Raw genomic sequence first — 18282 nt, 5'->3', positions numbered from 1 at the left:
ACAGAAATAATTGTAACAGTTAAAAAGTAATTTCCATGCATGGAGTCAAAAATACTCTAATTTATTACAAAAGGCACAAACCCATATTGCATTTCTCTGGCAGGCCATTTTATGAGACAGTGGGAACCTCATCTCCCACCCCTTCCCTCTTAGCAGTTGTGGTCTGCCACTTACTGGGTGCCAGCCATGGGGCTTACCAGCCACCTTGTAGGGATAATGCTACTCACTAACACAGCGTAAAACTAACTCAGCTAAAAAGTGGGGATTTTCTGCAGGGTCAGTGAAGCGAGTCAGGTCATGCAAAGGGTAGAAGGGGGCTGTGCTGCGGAGAGCAAAATCATTTATGTGTGTCCTCATTAATAATTACATCTATCCTTAAAACTGTCATCTGTTTTTATAGTGTTTTACATGAAGATATTCAAGTGGGTTGACTGCTAGCCTCATATTTAAAGTACCCTGTATCCTACATGTTAGATCTTCTCTATTCTCTTTATTTGAAGTTCAGCTGTTAAGGTAAAGTTGTGTGGCATTTCAAGGAGTTCTACTACACAGCAAAGGAAGTATGTGGTGATAGGCATTTTCTGAAACTATTAGCGTAACTGTTCCTTTATTAAAAATTATTTCAAGAAACAAATTAATGTCTGACGTGCTCTATATACTAGGAATAAAAACTACCCTCCCGTATTTGCAGTAAACTTTCATCCATTAAAAATATGCCAGTAGACATTAAAATCAAATCACCTAAGGAAAACAGCTTAACTGCTCTTTATCTTCAGCAACTTCAGCAGTTTTGCAGTGCCACCTGTAACTCAGAGTGGTTCAACAGCTCCCCACACTCATGACCCTGTACAGCCATACCAGGAACTAAATAAACCCTACTTACTAGCAATTAAAGTGATTTAATTTAAAACACACTGACAGATGCATAATGGGCTAATTAGAAAATAAGTAATTAGCAAATAGGATGGAAAAGGTTAAAAGGTTGTGGACTTTTGTTGTTTGCTTGGGAGAGATAGCGAAATCATCAGTGATTAAACTTTTTCTTTTAATTTCTGGGCTTAATTCTGTTATTGTTAGCTGTAAATGAGGCAGCAAACAAGAGAGGTCTAAAAAACTTAGAAATCACTGTTTTATCAGACATACTGAAAGGCTATTGTTAACACTTATGCTATGTGATTTGTTTCCAGTCTGCACACAAAAGTAGGTATGCCTCTATAATGTCTGTACTTATTATGAGGATATATGCATCTTCTGAGAAGAACTAGTTGTCCTCTCCTCTCCCTGCACTGGGGCCCCAGCGAGATCACGAAAAGGATTTAAGAAATGACCGAGGTTAGAACTCACCTCTTAGGAAACTATGCCTGCCTTAAAGAGTATATCAATAAATTGTTTAATTGGAAATAGGTGTTGGTTCTTAAAACAAACAAACAAAACAAACAAACGAAAAGAAAAGAAAAAACAAACCAAGAGGTAAAAACAGAATAGTACTTTGAATAGGGTAACTTCTTAGCTGTGAAAATCCTCATCTTAAACCCACTTAACTTCATGCAGCACTGGTTACATAGACAAAGTCATTACATGCGATGCAGGCAATTTTCTGTTAAAATTAGCAAAATAAGAGCTTCTACTTCATTTTCACAAGTATTATTCCTTCTCTCCATGACTCCTGTGTGCCTCAAACTGGAAGCAAATGGGCGTTTAGATAGTTTTACAAGTCATGTTTTATGACCACTAGCTTACTGCAAGGCAACTTGAAACCCTTTATTTATTTAGAATAATTATAAATATATCTGTGTATCTATAAAACATGTGGCTTGTATTTTGAAATTTTAGAGGGGGTGTTTGCAGAAAGCTTTCTCCAATTTGAGCCTAATTGTTACTGAAGTCATTGAATTTTTTTTGGGTAAACATTTGGGTAAACCTCAGAAATAGCAATATGAAGGTCTCTAGTTCAAAATATCAATTAAAACCAGGCAGGAATTTTTCTCTTCAAATATAGCTGCCCTCTAACCTAATTACATGCCAACCAGTAACCAATAGCATAATTTAACCAAAATTTCCCTAAGAGTCCTATTCTCTCTTCATTCCTCACTGTCTTTGAGTATGGTTATCCTTAGCTCACTTTCCTGTTACTTGGCCATAGTTAACTCTTAGCAGAGAGATGTCAGTCCAGCTCCTTAATCATTTAACTTTACCTGTCTGTCCCTCCCTTTCTATTATTCATACTTTTTTGCATCTCTGGTTTGCCTTCAGCATGCTTTCAGGGATATTTTCTGCTTTACTGCTCATCATAAGGCCTGAACCTACACATCCGGAAATGCACCATCCTCTTTTGGTGCGTCATCAACTGTCGTCAGCTCTCTCATGCCCATTTCTTTTGAGCTGCTTCTGCAGCAGCAGGCAAAAGCTCCAGGATGGCCAGTTTGATTTGCAGAAAGGATCTGAACAGATTTTTACCTACTCTTTATTCATCCACCATAGCTTTTGCTGACTAGCAATATGGATTTCAGAAAACAACTTCAATTTTATTGAAAATCAGCTTCTTCAAAATTCTTCCCCAGTTATAACTGAATTTAAGACATACACTTCAGGTGTGGAATCTGTGTTGAACATTTCAGAATTCAGTGGTTTGGTAATTCAGCTATCAGTTTTTAGGAAAAATAGAATCAGGTTAGGAAATTCATCAAGTTGCACAATATACAAAACCCATGAGGCTAAATCCATAGCTGTAACAGCATTTCCTGTTTTCTTTTCCAAGATTTTCTGCAAAGTTCAATATATTTACGCACTGTAACTCAAAGCCTGAAATATAGATCACGATTTTTCAGTATTTAGAATTTATTTTTTCAACGAGGTGGTGACTTTCTGAAGCTCTGTTTAAGAAAAACAGAAAGCCCTAAAGCTGCATTAATTCTGCTGTTCTTATCTGAATCCCTGAAAGCAGCTCAAACAAATGCCAGTACCAATCTTTAGGGTAATATTCATCCCTATGCAAAGTGACATTTGTAGATTAGAACATACTCATTGCTGCTTCACTGTTTTTTTAGGCATAGCATATATAAGATACATTGACAAAATGCTTTCATGCTAACAAGATTCATCGAGGTACCTTCCCTCCTGACATTTAGAAAATATTCTTAATCCATTTCATCATAAGGGGGGAAAATCAGTTTCAAGGAAAGTCTTTGAAATTTATTATCTCTGGGATTATCTGATGTTAGTCAATTGCAGAGATTTACTGGATAAGCAATTCTAGACAGCCTTTGTCTAATACACACTTCAAAGTTAGTAATACGAGAAATTAGCATTGAACATAAACTGTCCCTGTTGAAATTTCAAGGAGAGCTAATGTTTCCTGAGTTGACAGAACAAAACAAACAAGAAAATTTTTATGTCAGAGCTGTTGTCTGAATGGAATACCCATATGCTGGAGAATGAACACATAGGCCAAGAAGTGTGTCAAAGAAACACTGTAATAATCATGCAAGTTAGAGATCTTTTATATTATCTCCCTTACTTTTCTATCATTCTTGGCTCTCCAGGCTCCTTGCTCAACTGGATATTTATTCAAGTCAGTAGAGGTCTTTGTGAATTAAGGCTTAACTCTTTAATGATATAAACATCACTTAATTCACAGCTGGAGATCAACTACTCTTTGGCAGATCTGGCTAGCTTGCACCATAAAGCTTCATGTCCCTCACAGGGAATAAATTCCTGGTTATCAAAATAGTGGCTAGACAGGGCTGCCTCCAGTTCTGTGCTTCTCTCATGCCCTCCTGTGTACACATGTAGTAGGCCAAGGCAAAGTGCTAGAGAGCTGACATTTCTGCAAGGGGATGAAGTAAAGGAAGAGAAGGCTGCAGCCCATTATGCTGACCAAGTTTTAAGCTGCATGGTAAGTAGATTTCTTAGAGCCTTTACATCTTAGGGCTGATCAGCAGCTCCAGATCATGATAATAAGTGATTTGATATACTCTGGAAATGCAATAGCATTAGTCATTTCTGTACATACAGGGAGAGAGAAGAATTACGTGTTCTGTTTTTTGCTCAATGGCCAGGTGGTTTAGAGGTGATGTTACAGTCTTCCTCTGTATTCTTTCAATGATACTTATGAAACTGCCTTTCTAATTTGTTCAGACTACTGGAAAACAGACAGAAACACTAAAACTCTTTTTGGTTATGGAGAAATGCATTATTATATTTCCCATAATCTTATAGAAAGGTGTATTTACCCCAATACAGTAAGTCATTAAGTTCTGATGAAATCATAAAAATTATTTTTATCTTGTTTTTGTCTTGCATTACTTCATTTTGTGGTGCTGGATCTGGGGGTTTTTTGTTGTGGGTGTTTTTGGAGGGTTTTTTTTGGGGGGGGGTTGGGTTTTTTGGGTTTTTTTGGTAGCTATGTTGTAATCAGCATCTTTATCATTGAGCCTGTCCTGCAAATCATGTGCCAGATCCAAAGGCTTGCTACAATGGGACTATAGGAAGAATCATCTAAATTAGTAGTTTTCATCCTGCAGAACTGCTTATTGAACACAAGAGCTTTCATAAACCTGGAAAGCAGTGAAGTTACTGTTATCTTTTGTGAGACTTATTGTCTGCATATAAAAATTTTCCAGCTTTCATGCTTTAAAAAATCTGCTGATGCCTGCACAGAGCTGGTCACGTGTTGAGGCTGTGTGAGGAGGATATTACACAGAACTACTGGATGCTCCTATTAGAAAGCTCAGTAACTCTTCGCCTTTTTGTTCTTGTGTTTCAGAATAGACTGCAAATGTTTATACAGATAGTGGTTTTGATTTTTTGCTTTATTGCATGTTTTTGTGTCCTCATGAGTTGAGCTAGACGAGCAATAAAAAGAATGAGTCAAAGTCCACTCTGAGCTTGTGCCTACAAGCCAGTTCTGAGTGGGGCTTTTTATTAAATGTATCTGGAGATTTTTATTTCTCAGACAATGCACAGTTGTTCATTATGCTTTGCAAGGGAGTGAATACTTCCAGCTTATTATATAGATATCGTGGAAAGTAAGCCATAGTCCAGTACATTTTTCACTGAATATGTATTAGTACAAAATCCTCTGTATAACTTGCTCTAAAATACTGATTTTGCTTTCCTGTTAAATAGTGAAACATATTTTGAAGTTCAGTTAGGCATCAATACAACCTTGTAATTTTTCCTGACCGGGAGTTGCTGCTCTGACTTTTTCACTAAAGATTAGGTTCAAAGTGAGAGAAACTTTCACAGTGAGAGTTTGCAGAATAAATTGTTGAGTTTGATTCACCCCCCTTAATTCATCACCCCCATGACAAGATAGCCCCCAAGAAAAACAGAACTTGTGGAAGGGAAGGGGCTGAAGGGCTGGAATCCTGGCATGCTCACTCTGTGATGGAGCTTTCCCCCTGCACCCTGTTACAAAAGCTGTATGCTTCACTATCCTGCTCTATGCCTTCCCCAGCTCCCTGCCACATACCAGGACCTGGGCAGGCTCCCACCCATTCCCAGGTCTGCCAAAAGCCCTCTCCTCAGCACAAGGCTCCTCTCCCTGGAGGCAGCCCAGCTCCCATTGAGCCAGAAGCGAAACAGCAAGTGTTGTGTAAGAGTGTTGTATAAGAGTGCCAGGGATAAGCCAGAGACCTCGGGTGTTGCAGGCAGGGTTACAGGGGGAGCTTGAGTGAATGAGCCAGGTTACGCCATGGCCTCTCTCTGGCTTTTAAAAGGAGATGTCAAGGGTCAGTCCAACAAAGAGCCAGGTGGCTTGTCAGTGCTTCTGAAAGCTGCAAAATCCCTTTTCCCACCTGTTCTTGCTTTGAGAAGAGGCAAGAGACAGCAGTGCTTGTCCCCTCTGTGCAGCCACTTGATGAGTGGGAAGGGAAGCCTGCAGCTTGCCAAGAAGTGTGGTGTTCATGGTATGGACAGAAACCAGGATTCAAACTATAAAATTACCCTGTCTCTGGCCTGGAGGACATTGGCAGCCACCATCTAAACCTGAAGCATCAGAATAACGTCAAAAACATCTTCATCCACTGAGCAACGAACTCCTTTTGTATAGCCATTGGTTAATCTGATGCAGTCCTGTGAAGAAGGAGGCACTGAGTGAGAGTGGGAAAATGCCTAACCACGTGGATTAATGCTAATTGGTTAATTGCCTCTCATTATGGAAAAAGTAAGTGGGTGCAGTAACTGGCAATGTGGCTGGATGGTTTTTCAGGGTTGGAGAGCAAAGCCTGAGAAGTAATTCCAAATAGCCCCTTTTCAGGTCAGAGGAGCTGAAGATCTCAAAGATGTAATTTTTTTTTAAATTATTTTTGGTGCAGTATAAGAATATTTTTTTTTCCTGTTGCAGGGCTGTAGATCTGAAACACAACTCAGTATCAGGACAGAGTAAGCATTTTGCTACCTTTATTGAAGGCATCCAATACAAATGTAAGGACTACCTAGTTAAAAAAAAAATCCCCATATAGAGTTGAATTCCAGTGATGGAGAAGGACCACGCTGTTCACTCTGCTGCCTCAGCTCTCTAGAAGGGAGATCATGTGGGATATGAGATAGCAGCCTCTGAATTAGTGCTTCATGCTTAGAGCTTGTGACTCAGAGCCGTGAGACTTTGGGTATCTCTTTGTGGGCAAAGAAGTGCTTGATGCGCAACAGATAATCTAACAAAGCCTGTTCCCTGTGAGGTTAGCAAAGCTTAGCCATAAAAATTGTGTCACTTTTGGCAAGAAAGAAACTTACTCTGCAATGTCCGTGAAGACTCCCAGATGATACTGGCCTGATGTAGTGGAGTTCATCTATGACTCATGTGCATGCTTCCCATTTGTGCCTATTCATGTACTTTTTAGCCATAGACTCTGAAAAGGAACCTGATTTCCTCCAACATCTTCCACAGCTATGCCTTCAAGAAGAACTGACTATAATTAATACAGACAACACTTAATCTTTTCACTCATGTGAAGTAGCAACTGTGTTGCACCTTCAGAAGACTCTCAAGGTTTTGGGTGCCAGAACTGATAAATACATCTGTACTTCCACAATGTTCTGTGTGCCACATTCCTTGGAATGAAAAGTTGGAAATTACTTCTGGCATCTGTAGTGCTGTATAAAGCATCCTTTTGAAAACATCCCAGTACACTTGGGAAGATTATTAAAATCACCATCAGGTACAAAGCAGGTTTTACAAATCGGTTCAGTTACTGTGTATCTTTTGGCAGTCGCTACATTGACCTAGTGGAGATGCTAGATGAGGGTCATGCTGTACATTCACACAGCAGCATCAAGACCTGCTCTAAGAAACATAATTTCTAGACAGTTATGAGGAGAAAAAGAGGATGCACACTCTCCATTTTAAATTGTGACACACAAGAAGACTGCTAAAGCCAGATATGTTAGTGTAATGCTTTAAACAAAAAACTATCTTTTCTTACAGTAATTTTGTAATTACTTTTTTAACACAAGTGACAGCTTCTTTATGCCAAGTCTTGGTCTCATCAGGGAAAATGGCAAAACTCCCAGGATAGCAAAAATTTTTCTCTTTATACAGAATTCATTGAAGAACATTGTTTGTTTCATTTTTTTAATCCTCCTTTTTAACAGATTGGTGCAAACCCAATAATTTTAGGTTTAGTAACTAATTATTTACAGGATGGGCAGAATTTTTGTTTAAAACTCTCAATTGTTTACTTCAAGAGCACTTCTATGTCACTGAGTCACCAAACCACAATTAAATTCTGGGAAATGGCTTATTGTTGAGGTTCATAACACCCCATGATGTGGTTGGATGGGTCAAAGTCTGAATTTAATTGGAGGTCTGATCTAAATTTGTATCCTCTCAAATCTCTTCACTGACAGACTGTGAAGGATTTTGAAGTTCCACAAGATGTCAGTAGCAAAAAGAAAGACCTTGCAACATTGCCTCTGGTAGTATTTGTACATGGCAAATAAGAAGTGGAGTATTTGCTCTTCCCTTAAGAGATTAAAGAGGTTCTGTCTTTTTTTTTTTTAATAAGTGTAGGTGGCTTACTCAGTACAAAAGACAAATTGGTAAAAGCACAGTCATATGCATGTTGGAGGATATTTTACCAGTTCATAGAATCACAGAGTTGTTGGGGTTGGATGGAGATCATCTAGTCCTACACCCTTGCCAAGGCAGGGTCTCATGCAGGTGACACAAGAACATGTCCAGGTGGGTTTTAAATGGCTCCAGAGAGGGAGATTCCACAACCTGCCTGGGCAGCCAGTCCCAGTGCTCTGCCACCCTCAATGTAAAGAAGTTCTTCCTTGTGTTGAGGCTCCTGTTGTAAAACTTTCAGTAGGTTTTGCATTGTTCTTGCTTTGAATGCACATTATATCCTGAAATCAGTAATTTCCATTAAGTGTAATACATTGTACAGAGAAATAATTTTAGATTATTAGGAAATAGAGAAAGGAAAAAATAGATTGGTGCATATCTTTTTCCTTTTTCCTCTCAGGTGAACAGTGACAGGACCTGAGGAAACGGCATGAAGCTGCATCAGGAGATTTAGATTGTATATTAGGAAAAGGTTCTTCAACCAGAGGATGGTTGGACACTGGAACAGCCTCCCAGGGGAGTGGGCACAGCACCAAGGCTGCCAGAGCTCAAGGAGCCTGAAGCAATGCCCTCAAGCAAATGCTGTGATTCACAGAATCATAGAATATGCTGAGTTGGAAGGGGGCCGTGAGGATCACATTCCTGGGGGTTGTCCTGTGCAGAGCCAGGAGCTGGATTTCAATGATCCTTGTAGGTCCCTTCTGACTGGAATATTCTCTGATTATGGTTTTGAAGTTTGTTGGTGTTTTTTCTTTTTTTATTTGCGGGGCAGGAGAGATGTGTTTGGTATTTGTTGTGTGGGGTTTATGTATGTTTTTATTTGGAGTATTTTTGTGGAGATTTTTTTGCTTGGTTTGTTTTTTTGCTGTTGTTTGGTTTGGTTTGTTTGGTTTTTTTATAATCGTGAACAATCCCGACTTTTGAAGTAGCAATTAATTTGGTTTAAAGATGTATGCAGTCGTGCCCGGATATACGGAGTGATGGAGGAGCCCGGGGTAGCGCTGCGGGCTCTGCGCTGCCCGCGGCTGCCGGCAGAGGGCGCTGCCGCTCCGCTCGCCGCTGCTCCTGCGCTCCGCAGGGCCGCGGGGGCCGCGGCGCTCCCCGGCACTTCCCGGCGCCTCCCGGGCGGGCCGCCGGCGTTCGGTACTCGTCTCGAGTAGCGGAGCGCCAAGCGGCGTCTGAGGCCGAATTCTTGCGTAGCTTCTGCAGAGCCTGGGGCGTGGGAGCGTCCAGGAGGGCTCTCGGTGCTGGGGAGGGGCCGATGGGTTTGGGTGACACGGCGGAGCTGCGTCCCAGATACATGAATTACCGGGACTGCAGCTCACCTGCTTTCACGTGCTGGTGGTGGTGGAGTCCCCGCCTAAACAGAGCAGATGTGCTCGATGTCCTTTTAGCCTGCTGTTGTAGGAGGATATTTATTTCAAAGGCAAGGCAGGGAAACGCTCCTCGTGCGAGGAGACAGTGCCTAAGAGGAAATACAGGGCTGTGGCACTGAGTGGATGGAGAGAAATAAAACCCGCAAGTTGCTCTCAGAAAGACTGAAAGGGACAGTTTCTTACCATAAAATGGTGATTGGGGCTATCTAAGAGAGGTTCTGCTTCAGCTGTAAAATGTCACTTCCACACTAACATTAAAAGGCAGGTGTTTACTGATCATAGAGTCATAGAATCATCAAGGTTGGAGGGAACCTCTGAGATCATCGAGGCCAACCATCCGTCCAGTGCTACGCCTTTAACTCCAAACCACATCACCCAGTGTCAGATCCAGACGCCTCTTAAACACCTCCAGGGATGGCAACTCCACCACCTCCTTGGGCAACCCATTCTGATACCTGACTACCCTAACAGTGAAGGTTTTTTTCTAATATCTAATCTGCATCTCCACTGTCTCACTTTAAGGCCCCTGGTCCTCTCACTGCAGGCACAGTAGGAGACCAACCCCAGCCTCACTACAACCTCCTTTAAGGCAGCTGTAGAGAGCAATAAGGTCCCCCCTGAGCCTTCTCTTCTCAAGACTAAACAAACCCAGCTCCCACAGCCGTTCCTCATAGAACATGTTTTCTAGACCTTCCAGGAGCCTTGTTGCGCTTCCCTGGACATTCTGCAGCATCTTGGTCTCCTTTTTAAAGTGAGGGCCCAAAAATGAACACAGTACTCAAGGCATGGCCTCACTAGTGCCAAGTACAGGGGCATGATATTCCAGAGAGCATGACTGTTCTCGGGCCAGTTTTCCACAGGCATTAGTGGGGTCACTTGTAGGCCCAGGATTTCTTACTTAAAAATTCTAATGAGATCTTGTCTCTATTCTGGAGTAATGCCTTTAGGATTGTCTGTGCTCAGATTGGATTGTTGGCGCTTAAACTAGGGAGCGAGCTGGGATCACCGTGTTTTGGGCAGGGACAGCTGAACAAGGGCACACTGCCTGCGATGCTTCATCGTGAGAAATATGATGGCTGCTATAAATACCAACACTGCTGAAGGATGATGCCATAACTGATATCCATGATTTTCTCTCCCAACACTAAATGATCTTGCAATGCTTCAATCTTTGCTACCAAACAGAAAAGGAGTACAGTTAATATGTCTGTATGTATGGGTATATGAATGGGGGACATAATTTAAATACTGAAACCAAAACTTGAAAATGCCAAATTCAGTTCCTCATAACTGCAATTGTCTTCTTAATAAAGGAGAAGACATCGTTGTGCAAGAGTTAATTAATAAGTATATATAAATTAATTTTCTACTAAATGAGTAAAATTACTCTTTTATGTCTCAGAACTTTGTAAATGTCAATAGAATTTTGAGTTTCAGATGACTGAAGAAAAATTAATGTAACTGTAGACAGAAGATTTATAATTCCTTTGAGTCTTCTGTTCTTACTGAACCTGAGAGTAATGGACATATATCATTAGCAACTGTAAAGTAGAAACCGGTTAGCTCCTAAGGGGACATAATAGATTTAGAGGAAATTCTGCAAAAAACCTAGCAGAAACTCTTCCATGAAGTTGACAGAAGCATGATTTTATTGCACCAGTAGCCACAAGCTTTTAGACTTTGCTTCCAAATCCCTGTTACTCACAGCTCCTCCAGTCCACCATGTTTTGGACTTGATTTGCATTTGTTGCCTCATGCGGCTGAGCAAGGTGCTTTAAATTTATTGTGTTAAGCCATTAAACATGCACCATGGTATTCAAGATCCAAAATGTTCCATCCTGTTTAAATGTTAATGGTATTCTGCAGATGTGCATTTATGGACATATTACATGGGGTTTTTTCCATTTTTTTTTTTTTTTGGCAGCTGACATTGGTGACGGAAGAAGGACAAGAATGATTACATATCCATAATTCCCAGCAGTATGTCAGGTAATCATATTTCATAAGAGCATCTATGGAATATTTCTTGGTTTGCTGAAGTGATTATTATTAAATATTTACTGCAAAATGTTTCCTTAACAAGTTCTGAAAGCATTGGTACTGGAAACTGAAATCTTTCCTTTACCCAGAGCATAGAGATGAGAGACACATCTTCCCTAACATTTTTTTGTTGAAATTCTCTTCCTCCTTCAGGAACATAGTTATGTTTCGTTCTAAATGCTAATTCCAACTTCAGCATTCCTGCTGAAACTGCCAGTACAGTAACAGTGTCTGGTGAATACCTTGGCCTAAGTTATTTTGTAACGTGGACATATCCCCTGAGCTTCAAAGTGAGACAGTCAAACTATTTACATAGATTATTACCAAGTACTCTTCAGAGAATTATTGCTGAGGTCTGCAAGTGGGCTGAAGATCCAGAGTTGAAATGGCCATTAACCATTTTAATCCTGCTTAACCACCTTATCCCTGCCAGTTGCAAAGCATTTGAAGACTACACATAAATTAGCTGTGTCAAAACCCCCATGTGTCTAATCACAGAACAGGATGTCTAGAAAGATGTGTGTATTATGCAGAGATCATATAGAAAGCCAGAGAATTGCAGACTTCCAGAATTTGTTTAGTATTCACCAAATTACCTAAGAAAATGTTCTGCTGATACTGTTTGTCAATATGTATTTTAAGAGCCAAATGCATAAATGGGACCTTTTAAAAGCCTGTTTGTAAAATGTAGCATGTGCTACATAGGAAAAATCTTAACTAACAAAACAGAATTAATTCCTGGTGTTATGCTCAAGGGACAATTTATTTTTACTGACTGTGAAGATCAAATATCCTTTCCCTTCCCCTAGAAAGCTCCTATCCTCTCAAAATATACAGCAAGGGGTAACAGCTGCATTTACCAATAAAGCTGGTCTTCTAACTTCAAGGTTCTAGATACAAGGTACAGAGTAAAATTCATGGGAAGCAGAGAATTACTTAAATGCATACTTTCATACTAAAATGTATTATTCGATAGTATGTGAAGATGTGTCTTTTTATGGTTTCTTTGCTGCCCATCAAAACAAAGATGAATATAAGAAGGAGACAGGGGGCATTGAGGCAGTTTGTGGAATGAAGTGGAATACCTGACCCGTGTTTGGTGTGTCAGACTCTGGATTAGCATCACCACCACATGGTGATCAGGAAGGAGTTAGTATTCTTAGGCTAAATTGTCAGGGCCTGCTAGAGTGTTTTTGCATTGTTCTGCAGGCATTCTAGACATGATGATTTCTTTTGGCAAATATCTGTTCTGGATGAATTTAAAGCATTGATGCTTGGTGTCTTCTAACTCTCTATTGTACTCTCTTCTGTCTCATGTTAAACTGTGTTTTATAGCATTTTACTACAGGTCTTAATGTTACTGTGGTTTTGGATGGAGCAGGTAGTAGCTTGTGCTGTGTGATGGCAAGAGATGAGGAAAGAAACATAGTGTACTCACTCTATTCTCACCTTATCTGTTGGGTCTGTGGCTTCCTGTGGAGAGTGGTTTTATGGAGATTTTCCACTAGCACTCTAACCAGTCCTGTCTCCCTGGACTTGCCCCTGGCAAGGCAGGTCTGCTAAGCTCAGTGAAACACAAAGCCTAAGTGGAAGAACCTACATTTTCTGCATTTCTTTTGAAAGAAGTGGGCAGAACAAATATGTGCAAAGAAAATAATTTTAAAATGACTGTTAGTACAGCTGTAGATGTCCAACACATTTCATTATGAGCAGTTAATATTTTCTGTTTCTGGTTATAGGAATGACATTTCTTACTTGAGTCTGAATGTAAAAAGAAGCATAGATGAAATTAAAATCTTTCCAACTCCATAAAAACGTCGTAAATATCACCATCCAGAGCCAGACAGGCATCCTATCCTAATGAATGAAAGTTTAGATTCTGTTACTGAATCACTGGAATAAGAGCAGAAACTAATTTAAAACCGGATTAGTTGACTACAATAATAGGCTGTATTATTCTGAATTTTGATAGATAATTTCTCTGCCCATATGTTATATTTTCACTGCAATATGCATTTTCCTCTTGTAGGCACTGCCCAAAAGCCTTCAGGTCCAAGTGCAATGTAAAGAAGTTTTTCTGACAAAAGATTCTAGAATTTGGCCTTGAGAGTAAAGTTAGGATTTACTAGATTTGTAATTTCCATAAGAAAAATATTTTTAATATTTGACAGCTTTAAAAACACATACTTGTTTATTATTTTATGTGGGTTTTGCTTTTAATAGAGAGAGTTCAAGTTTGCCAAAATTATATGGGAACTTCAAAGTTACTGGTATCATGGAAGGATTTCAGAAATGTAGAAGCCCTTACTTAAAAGTGAATAAAATTAAAAATAAAGAGCTAAACAAATGTACCAGGGAAAATATTTGCATGCAAAAAAGATAAACTTAGAAGCAAATGTTCAGTTAGTGAACTCCAAAGTACTCTTCCTTTTTCTTAGAATGTGGAGTTCACCCGGCAGTACAGATGGAGTTCACAGCTAATATCGGGTACTTGATGTCATTAGAAGCTGACAAGTGAAAAGCTGTATCTGCAGGTTTTATAAACACAGTGTTTGTCAGCATACTGTTTTAACTCTGCCAGTTCTAGGTGTCAAAACTTGTCTAACCAGTTTTATTTACACATAATTCAGATGATGACCAAACATTGAGATAAAGGGATGCTTCAGGAAATGGAGAGCTGGACATAATATGACTTTGAGTAATATGTTTTTGAATACTATGTCTGAGAGAGACACATTCTGTTCTCATTAACTGAAGCTTGGCAAAATAAATAGATGAGTAATCACATATGTAAATGTAATAAAACAAAACGGAAAGTTTAACTTTCCTCTTTTGAAGCATGATTTTTTTAAGAATGTGTTGTCTTTTATGGAATCTCAGAATGGTTTGGGTTGGAAGGGACCTTTAGAGGTCATCTGTCCAACCCTTCTGCAATGAGCAGGGACATTTTCAACTCCATCAAGTTTCTTAGATCCCCATCCAACCTGATTATTAATGTTTCCAGGCATGGGGCATCCACAACTTCTCTGGACAACCTGTTTCAGTGTTTTAACACCCTCATTATATAAACCTTCTTCCTTATATCTAATCTAATTCCACCCTCTTTCTGTTTTAAACCATTACCCCTCATCCTATTGCAACAGGCTAAAATGTTTGTCCCCATCCTTCTTATTGGCCCCCTTTAGGTACCGAAAGGCCACAATAAAGTCTCGACAGAGCTTTCCCTTCTCCAGGTTGAACAACCCCAACTCTTTCAAACTTTCCTCACAGGGGAGGAGTTTGATCCCTGTGATCATCTTCGTGGCCCTCCTCTGGACCTACTTCAACAGGTCCATGTCTTTCCTGTGCTGATGACCCTAGATCTGGATACAGCACTACAGGTGGGGTTCTTATGAGAGCTGAGTAGAGGGGCAGAATCACCTCCTTCAAGCTACTAGTCTTGCTACTTTTGATGCAGACCAGGATATGATTGGATTTCTGGGCTGCAACAACAGCTGTTCAGCAGCAACTTTATGGTTGGCACCAAAAATTGCTGCCCATAAAGTAATATCTGGGGAAAAAAATGATATAAGCATTTTAAAAATTAGTACTGTGTCAGCAATAACTGTAAATCCTTCTCTTCATTTGCAAAACACCATAGAAAAATTAAAAAGTTATTTTCTCATGGCGAAGACAGTACTTTCAAATAACTAAATATGTAACATAGTAAATTAAAAAAAAATTCTCTCTGTTTTAATACCATAGTGAAGCTTCTGGCTTTAGCATCACTATTCATTGGCAATAATCTATCACTGAAGGCTTCCTTGTGTACATTTTCTCCCAAAATGCAGGACAAGTCCTGAGGCATGTCTTCATCTTATGTTATTGACTTGAGTGAAAACTGAAGAAGAAATTCAAGAATGGCTTCTAAACCCTAGAAAATATTTGTAGAATACAGTAAATCTCATTATTTTCACTTTCATGGCAGATAAAGAATGAATGTAAAGAATGTAATAGTAGTGCCACTGCAACAGTTTTTTCACTGACTTCAGCAAGGCCGCAGTTTTTCTCTGCTTTTACTCAGGGATTTCATAATCAGCTTGGTCATTCCGCTTCTACACTCAAATATCCACACTGTTCTATTCACTAGTGATTGTAAAGTTAGATCAAGATAGGAATTATAATAAAATTATGTGCTTACACTGAGGAATATAATTTAAATGTCATAAATGCATATTTTCAGTAAGTAGAATTTAATATGCAACATTTCTTGTAACAGGTCACTCATTTGGAGAAGAAATTTAATCAGCTTTCATGCAACAAATCCATTTGAAAACCAGTGTCTCCAAGGGTGTTGCACGTAGTTTCCAAGAACTGGGAAAAGTAATAGAATAGGCAAGGTACCACGTTTTCTTCATGAGTCTTTTCACTGTATTGCTCATTACCCTCTAAATTTGATATTAATTCAGATGGAGAATAGTTTATTGTTTAACACCAGCTGTGAAATTATTTATCCAGAATTTCTATAATGATTTTCCTAGGATAATTTAATTTGTCATACATCACTGTCTGACACTTCTTTGCCTGCCAGGCCATGATAAAATCCAACTAACTCTAGTGTTTTACTTCTTTTAAGTGCTGGAGTTTTTAGAAGGACAGTAAATACTTTATTATAAGGTTTTGCTACCCTTGGATTCAGCAGCTTTGTAATGAGCTTTTGGGGATTTTCAAAAGGTTAACAAGATTTATATTGTGGGATGTTTTTGCATGAAGCTATGAATCACTCCATGATGGCTCTTATTACTTAGAAGCATATTTTTGAATATGCAGTTAAAAATATCACACTTGGTATGTTCTGGGTTACAGACACTCTCATTTAATTTTACCTTTTTTTTGGTTTAAACTTAAATGTTTTTAAAAGTGCTTTCAAAAAGTGCTATATAAATACAAAAGCCAAGAATTCTGTAAAACATTTTGTATTGTTTCAAATTTTTATACAATTATTTAATAATATGCTGGTGTTTTCTTTCCCGTCATGAGGGAAGAAAAGGCTCTCTAAAGAGTAGGGTTTTTATCAGGAAGAAACATGAAGATCTTATGTCTATGTGTTCCTAAAGGTGTATATATTTGGTATACAAAACTTATACAACTTAGGAATACCTGCTGGTTTTTCCAGATAAGATCACACATGTAAAAGTAAGTAAGTAAGTAAGTAAGTAAGTAAGTAAGTAAGTAAATAAATAAATAAATAAATAAATAAAATCTAGTTAGCTTTCACAAAGAACAAAGAAAACAAAAATAAGTTTTTACTTTTGCAACATTTGCTAATCATTTTCTTAAGTACATTTCATTATGTTAATGTTGATTTTTTTCTTTTTTCTGTTTTGTTTTTAATAATCGATCAGTATATTTAGTCCCTTTCTATAGTCATTTTATTTAAACCATAGCTGTTTATTTTGCTAACTCATCTTTCTGAAATTTATTTCTGATGGAAGCAGACCTCTGTGTTTGAAATTTTGAGTATAATTCTTAGTCTGTGTTACCATGTTTTACTACTGTCATCAGGTTAGGAGTGCATAGTGTCAGTGCAAAACATAATTGTTCATTTTGCAGCCAGAAATCTTTTAAAGTAGTTAATTTAAAAACTCAAATGTCCTGCTGTGTTTTCTGTCTTCTCTGCTCCCTGTAAAATAAAAGTTTTCTGTGCTTGCCACAGGAGTTGCAGCCTGTCATTTCATGATCTTCAGAAGCCTGACCACAGACTGATGTTTAGTTCTTCTAATAGCTGTATGTCAGAGCAACGAACTTGCACTGTTTGTCCTTGATATGGAGTCCTATAGAGAGAGAAGACTGTCAGTTTTTGTGCCAGTTGTAAAGTTGATAGCAAACTGCATGATCAATCCAATCAGGCTTTTTCTAGTTTTTTTCCATATAAGCAAAATACCTTTTACATTCCCTAAATGCACTTCTGATTATGTTCTTTAAAAGCATCAAAATTGCAACAGTGTTTATCATAAAAGAAAATGAATGTTTAAGGAAATTTGTAAATGTTGATACATGAAGGTCAGACACTGACTTCTGCTTTGTCATGTGTCCAAGAATGGTTTAGAACTACACCACACCTGAGTTTATTTCAAGTTTTAAAGAATTCTCTCCTCACATCCCAGTTTGTCTTTCTTACTGAAGGAACCTTTGACTCCATTGTTTGGGCAAACTTTGCTTGTTTGTTTGTTTGGGGGTTCTGTGTCTTTGACAAATCACATATTTGTCAAAACTGCTGGGTTTAGTACTTCTGATTTTTTTTACCTGGCCATTGCTCAAACCTCAGTTCTTTAAACAGGATATGTTATTTCAAGATACCAGGTATCTCTTCAAGCAATTCTAGAACTAAGATAACTTGAACTGTTTTATCATCTTGAAAAAATAAAGAGTTTCAATTATGTGCACATATCCCCATGATTTGCTGTTAGTAAGCAGTGGCCAAATACACTGTCTCTTCCCCAGTGTGAAGGAGTGGAAGGTCTAATGGGGGCTTGGAGATGTATTTTGATCCATAGTCTGAAAATGGTGTTTTGGCTTCTCACTTTTATATTAGTGGATTACCAGGCATTAAAAGAATTATCTAACACAATATGAAGACAGTAAGCAGCCATTAACATTCCCACTTTCACACAAACAGTAGTCTGCAAAATCCACCTTCTGGAGAGATGGGTCACTGTCTGTTGGGCTTTAAATAAATCTTACTATAAAACAAACAGAGGGAGGGGGTTGTGCATATTCAGGAGGACAGATATTGGATTTTCTTAACAGAAGGTGTTG

The 18282-nt window shown here is 38.7% G+C and overlaps 1 protein-coding gene across 14 annotated transcripts in view; it reads left to right on the top strand.

The window, feature by feature from the left end:
- The window catches only part of THRB (thyroid hormone receptor beta), a 165575-nt gene that overhangs the window by 95875 nt on the left and 51418 nt on the right, over positions 1-18282 (top strand). For all 14 annotated transcript variants that reach the window (XM_071561089.1, XM_071561097.1, XM_071561092.1 and 11 more), the window contains one exon: positions 11369-11433. Coding sequence is in view for 7 of the 14 variants with exons in the window: in XM_071561097.1 (XP_071417198.1) it covers positions 11427-11433 (7 nt within the window). In the remaining 7 variants the exon portion in view is untranslated. The remainder of the gene's footprint in view (positions 1-11368; positions 11434-18282) is intronic.

The sequence above is a fragment of the Pithys albifrons genome, chromosome 7, assembly GCF_047495875.1.
Source record: "Pithys albifrons albifrons isolate INPA30051 chromosome 7, PitAlb_v1, whole genome shotgun sequence".
Classification (NCBI taxonomy): domain Eukaryota; kingdom Metazoa; phylum Chordata; class Aves; order Passeriformes; family Thamnophilidae; genus Pithys; species Pithys albifrons.
The sequence above is the reverse complement of the archived record's forward strand: the minus strand, read 5'-3'. Positions and strand labels throughout refer to the sequence as shown.